The sequence below is a fragment of the Centropristis striata genome, chromosome 12 (genome assembly GCF_030273125.1).
Source record: "Centropristis striata isolate RG_2023a ecotype Rhode Island chromosome 12, C.striata_1.0, whole genome shotgun sequence".
Taxonomy (NCBI): Eukaryota; Metazoa; Chordata; class Actinopteri; order Perciformes; family Serranidae; genus Centropristis; species Centropristis striata.
This window is the reverse complement of record NC_081528.1, coordinates 17161135-17167176: the sequence shown is the minus strand read 5'-3', so window position 1 is coordinate 17167176 and position 6042 is coordinate 17161135. Positions and strand designations below refer to the sequence as shown.

Here is a 6042-nt window from a genome sequence, read left to right as displayed (position 1 = left end):
GACGGATGGCAGCCTGTCCACATATATCCAATATATTTAAGTTCTGATAAAATAAAAACATTAATTAATGTGCGTCTGTGGTATTTTAAGACTGCAGATGCATCTAGTCGTTGCAGGATGCATCTTTTAAAACAACGGATATTTTTGTAGTTTTAGCTCTTCCCTCACTGAACATCCTGTTGAAAAGCCTGTTCTGACTAAACAGCCTTGTTGGTTGGTCAAAGGGAGGAGAAACAGCCCACCACAGCACATGTCAGTCAGTGGAGCTGTTGCATGTGGCTTTACTTGTTGTCACGACAGACAGGCAGAAGATCTTTACAGAGTGATGTGAGACCACAAAAACAGAGCGGCTGATCCATTATCCCCTGACAGATTTTTATCCTTTTGAAACATGTTTTTTTTAAGGATGTTGTGGTGTGCAGCACACCAACATAATGAAAAACTAGTGGAAAGAGGCTGTTACCCAAAGGTAACCGTTTTCTGTCAACATGGAAAATTTTGCAAAGCCACGACGGGGAAAGTGACACACCGTCCATGACATGTCCAAAACTGATTTTAGACAGTGCCGTGTGTGTCGTATCTGGTGCAGAGGGCTGTGACAAAGCAGACTTATAAATTGCTATTTGCATGGGTTAAAGGTCAAATTAGTGACATTTTGTGTATTTGAAGAATAAATGCAGCTCTAGTCACACACAAACCAAGTAAGCACACACACATTTTGGAAACAAGTCACATACAAATTATGTCACTAAACCATAAAATAATCATCATCAAATCTCTATTTTATCTTAATTTGATAACAGCAGCTCGATAACAATTTTAAAAAAAAACCTTTTGGTTTTTTGGCCTTAAACTAGTTGAACCCTGTGTTTTATTCTTGCAAATTCTAATTTCAAAGTAGTCCATATCTTTTTTTTTTCCAGGAGCAAATGTGAGTAACATGTTTACACTGCAGAGTCTTCACAGCAGCAAAAATCCATGCATTTTAATTGAGCAGTAAGAGATCAGCATGAGTGAGAAACATGAAGCAATATGAAATAATTCTGCCATTTAAGCCTCCAGCGTTATTGCTTTAAAAGTGATTTATTCCTTTTATTTTGTTAAAAAAAATCGTACTTTCCCATACAAGAGGCATCCTCCAGTGAGTGCAACTAAAGGTATTTTCAAAATAAACAAATCATGACTTAACAATGTAAATGAAACACAACCACACCTCGTCATAAAAAACTAAGAGAGAACCCTTTGAAAAACCTGAAAATGGTGCTCTTTAATATTGCAATATAAAATAAGAGAAGTTAACAGCCTTACAAATGCATTTCAAATAAAAGAGACAGAAAGAAAACCTCCCAAAACACTCTATCAAGAAAAATCTTGACAGCTCTTAACATGTCATTAAAAAAAAAGAAAGAAGCCAAACAATAATTGGACAAAGCATAATGTCAAAATGATAAAATAAAATGTTTCAAGGTTATCAACAAAACAAAAACTAAATTTGATTGGAAATTGATGTGAAGCAGCATATTTACAACAGGTGCGCCAGTGAAAAAATATTCTAAGCTTCAATTAGTAAATCCAATAGATTGTTAATTTGTCACCCTGACATCAGTGTAGACAGTCTCTCCGTCTGCTGCCGTTGCATTCCTTCTCTCTGCTCGGCCAGTTTTCTTCTTGATGAAGGTTGGTGCAGAATAAACCAACGCGTCCTCATGTCTCTTAAGGAAATACAGGTCCTTCTCAAATAATTAGCATATTGTGATAAAGTTCATCCTTTTCCATAATGTAATGATAAAAATGTAACTTTCATATATTTTAGATTCATTACACACAACTGAAGTAGTTCAAGCCTTTTATTGTTTTAATATTGATGATTTTGGGAAAAAAAGTAAAGAAAAACTCAAAATCCCTATCTCAAAAAATTAGCATATCATGAAAAGGTTCTCTAAACGAGCTATTAACCTAATCATCTGAATCAACAAATTAACTCTAAACACCTGCAAAAGATTCCTGAGGCTTTTAAAAACTCCCAGCCTGATTCATTACTCAAAACCGCAATCATGGGTAAGACTGCCGACCTGACTGCTGTCCAGAAGGCCATCATTGACACCCTCAAGCAAGAGGGTAAGACACAGAAAGAAATTTCTGAACGAATAGGCTGTTCCCAGAGTGCTGTATCAAGGCACCTCAGTGGGAAGTCTGTGGGAAGGAAAAAGTGTGGCAGAAAACGCTGCACAACGAGAAGAGGTGACCGGACCCTGAGGAAGATTGTGGAGAAGGGCCGATTCCAGACCTTGGGGGACCTGCGGAAGCAGTGGACTGAGTCTGGAGTAGAAACATCCAGACCCCCGTACACAGGCGTGTGCAGGAAATGGGCTACAGGTGCCGCATTCCCCAGGTCAAGCCACTTTTGAACCAGAAACAGCGGCAGAAGCGCCTGACCTGGGCTACAGAGAAGCAGCACTGGACTGTTGCTCAGTGGTCCACAGTACTTTTTTCGGATGAAAGCAAATTTTGCATGTCATTCGGAAATCAAGGTGCCAGAGTCTGGAGGAAGACTGGGGAGAAGGAAATGCCAAAATGCCTGAAGTCCAGTGTCAAGTACCCACAGTCAGCGATGGTCTGGGGTGCCATGTCAGCTGCTGGTGTTGGTCCACTGTGTTTTATCAAGGGCAGGGTCAATGCAGCTAGCTATCAGGAGATTTTGGAGCACTTCATGCTTCCATCTGCTGAAAAGCTTTATGGAGATGAAGATTTCATTTTTCAGCACGACCTGGCACCTGCTCACAGTGCCAAAACCACTGGTAAATGGTTTACTGACCATGGTATTACTGTGCTCAATTGGCCTGCCAACTCTCCTGACCTGAACCCCATAGAGAATCTGTGGGATATTGTGAAGAGAAAGTTGAGAGACGCAAGACCCAACACTCTGGATGAGCTTAAGGCCGCTATCGAAGCATCCTGGGCCTCCATAACACCTCAGCAGTGCCACAGGCTGATTGCCTCCATGCCACGCCGCATTGAAGCAGTCATTTCTGCAAAAGGATTCCCGACCAAGTATTGAGTGCATAACTGAACATAATTATTTGAAGGTTGACTTTTTTTTGTATTAAAAACACTTTTCTTTTATTGGTCGGATGAAATATGCTAATTTTTTGAGATAGGGATTTTGAGTTTTTCTTTCCTTTTTTTTCCAAAATCATCAATATTAAAACAATAAAAGGCTTGAACTACTTCAGTTGTGTGTAATGAATCTAAAATATATGAAAGTTTAATTTTTATCATTACATTATGGAAAAGGATGAACTTTATCACAGTATGCTAATTTTTTGAGAAGGACCTGTACATGGAACAATATTATGCAAATTTGTATCTTTCTCCATAAAGATTTAAATAACAAAATCATTTAAAAGCCATTCTTGAAATGAATAAACCATCAACAGATTCACTGATATTCTCTTAAGTGCACTTTTTTTTTTTTTTTTAAAGCAAGGAGATATTAACACAACTCAACACCCACTTGCACAAAAAACATGATTTAGGAAAATAAATAAAAAAGATAGTTGTTTTTGAAAATGCACCGTTCATATCTAGGAAGAATCTTTTCTTTTTACCTGCTGACTTTGTTGATCACGGCCGGCTGTTGCAGAGTTTGTTTGCAGACCAAAAGCATCTGGATTATAAATAAAAACAAAAAGATTATGTTCTGTAGGTTATTTACACAAATTGTCATTCTAAATGTTGGTTATTAGCTGTTGCAAAAACTGTATAAGAAAAATTATAAAACTTATTTTACTGTTGCAACACTCACAAGTTTTGTTCTTGATGGAATAAATCAGTACGGCGATAACAATCAGACTTATAGCCAACGCTGCACATAACAGAATCAGAGCTGTTTTGGTTTGCTGCATGTCCCACATGTTGAGTGCTGAAACAATATCAGAAACAAATCATTAAAGTTATTAATGTATTGGTAACAAATGTTTTGTAATACTTGATGGTTTCTACCAGACTCAAAATGAAAATTGAATCATTCTGCACTTACCTTCAATGTCCAGTTTTGTCCCATTTCCAAATAATATCTCTCCACATGTGGCCACAGCACAGTAATAAGTCCCAGCATCAGAGGAGCTGACGTTCTTCGAGAAGCTGTAGACACATTTCTGTGGAGAGTGAGCTTCAGGGCTCCTCTCACATCCATCACTGCTGTTTCCTTCTGCATAAACTAAACTGGGAGTTTCATCTGATCCGGCTCTGAACCAGAACACACTGTGTCCTCCTGGACAGGTTTTATTCTCTGAGTCGGAGAGGACTGAACACTGCAGAGTCACTGAGTCTCCTGGAAGGACTGGATCAGAGTGAATGTCTTGAATGATGGCGGTGATATCAGGTTCTGGTTCTGGGAAGTACAAAATGAAAATTAAAAATGCTTTAACAAACATATTCTGCCCTCATTCTTCCCTATGAAGTATGGAAACTTGTGCTATATTTATATATGCATGAAGGAGAATTAAGCTGTGTAAACTGCTGTTATAAATGGTGTTTACCTTCAATTCTCAGAAATGTTCCTTTCACAAGTGTCATATTAAGTTTGTTTACTTTCATACAGTAGTAAACTCCAGTATCGCTTAGCTTTGCTTCATTAATATGCAGGATAAATGTTCCAGGCTCTTGTTTTGTTGTAATACGAGGAGTCTTATTAACACCATAATAGTTAAATGAATATGTTCCTCCCAAAAATTCGGGGATGGTTCCAAAAACAAGCCGAATCCAAAACAAGGTTGATCTGAGCTCAGATGTCTGGCGGGAACACGTCAAAGTCGCATCATCTCCAACACCAGCAGACTTCGTCTCAAAGATCTGATTCTGTTTCCATCCTGAAAATATAAAACAGAGATAAGTGATTAAAGACAAAAAGACAAATGTGTGCCCTGTTAATCCACTGTGAGAAGATGACAATACTTAGATTTACTTACGGCCCAATGTGAGACTGGAAGGGAACATTTCAGAGTGATCTGATTGGCCTCTCATTTTGTCGGTGTTTCACTGTTTGACCACAGTGGAAATAAAATCTACTCTTTCCAACCTGAGCACATGAAACAACATCAACAGCACACTTCTGTTTCATGTTTCATGGTGGGTTTCTAAACCTGACACTGACAGTAAACAGTGAGAGTCGATTTGTTTGTAATGTGAACTATAGTAATCCAAACTTTCTGGTTAATTTTCTTTTGTACTTTTACTATATATGGCAGGGCTGCGAGATTATGACCATGATCCTAATAATTATTTTTTTTATCAATATTGAGATCACAATTATTTAAGAAGAAATATCATGCATTTATTGAACTATGAATACAATTAAACTGAAAATAAAAATAGTAATAATAAATAAAATATATACATATATATTTAAAAAATATTTAAAAGATGAGTAATATATAATTAAAAAATGAATAATATATAATTTGAAAAATAATACATAATAAAAATAATAAATAAAATATATCCATATATTTTTAAAAATAATTTAAATGATGGGTAATATATTATTAAAATAATAATAATATCTAATTTGAAAAATAATATAATAAAAATATCTAATATATTATTTTAAAAATAATATATAATTTTTAAAAAATGAGTACAACACCCTGTCCTTTGACCCTCATGGTGGACAAGGTAAAACTACTCAAAAAAAAAAAAAATGACAAAGGAAACCCTTAAAGAAATAGTAGGTATGGCTCAGATAAAGAGGAAATGTATTGATACATGTAGACAGTCATCTCAAAGAAGTTTCGCTTTCTGATTAAGAATTTGTGAATATAAAAATGAGTCAAAAATAAATAGAAATAGAACTGCACAAATAGACACCGTGACAGGTGAAAAGATTATGCAGCTGTGCCACACATATTTAATTGACAGCTCAGCAATTATTGTTTGGTGTCATGGCGCTGCGCTAGTGGCACCACATGGGAATAACGTTGCCTCCATGACGGACTGTAACAGACTTCATCTCCTTCTGTGTCGATAATGTGGTACCTCCTA

At 36.6% G+C, this 6042-nt stretch overlaps 1 protein-coding gene across 1 annotated transcript; it reads right to left on the bottom strand.

The window, feature by feature from the left end:
• Window positions 1-1521: 1521 nt before the first annotated feature.
• Window positions 1522-5025, bottom strand: LOC131981381 (signal-regulatory protein beta-2-like). Its single transcript, XM_059345656.1, has 6 exons — window positions 4971-5025; window positions 4542-4871; window positions 4040-4393; window positions 3806-3922; window positions 3609-3667; window positions 1522-1712 (listed from the first exon to the last, which is right to left on the bottom strand). The coding sequence occupies exons 1-6, from the start codon at window positions 5023-5025 to the stop codon at window positions 1584-1586; spliced, it is 1044 nt and encodes a 347-aa protein (XP_059201639.1). The 3' UTR covers window positions 1522-1583.
• Between the last annotated feature and the right edge of the window lie 1017 nt (window positions 5026-6042).

Excerpts from the sequence above, each read along its gene's own strand:
- LOC131981381 (XM_059345656.1), bottom strand. The coding sequence starts at position 5,025 with ATGAGAGGCCAATCAGATCACTCTGAAATGTTCCCTTCCAGTCTCACA. Across the intron at positions 3,923-4,039 it reads GACAAAACTGGACATTGAAG|CACTCAACATGTGGGACATG; the intron begins GTAAGTGCAGAA and ends ATATTGTTTCAG. Across the intron at positions 1,713-3,608 it reads GTGATCAACAAAGTCAGCAG|AGACATGAGGACGCGTTGGT; the intron begins GTAAAAAGAAAA and ends TATTTCCTTAAG.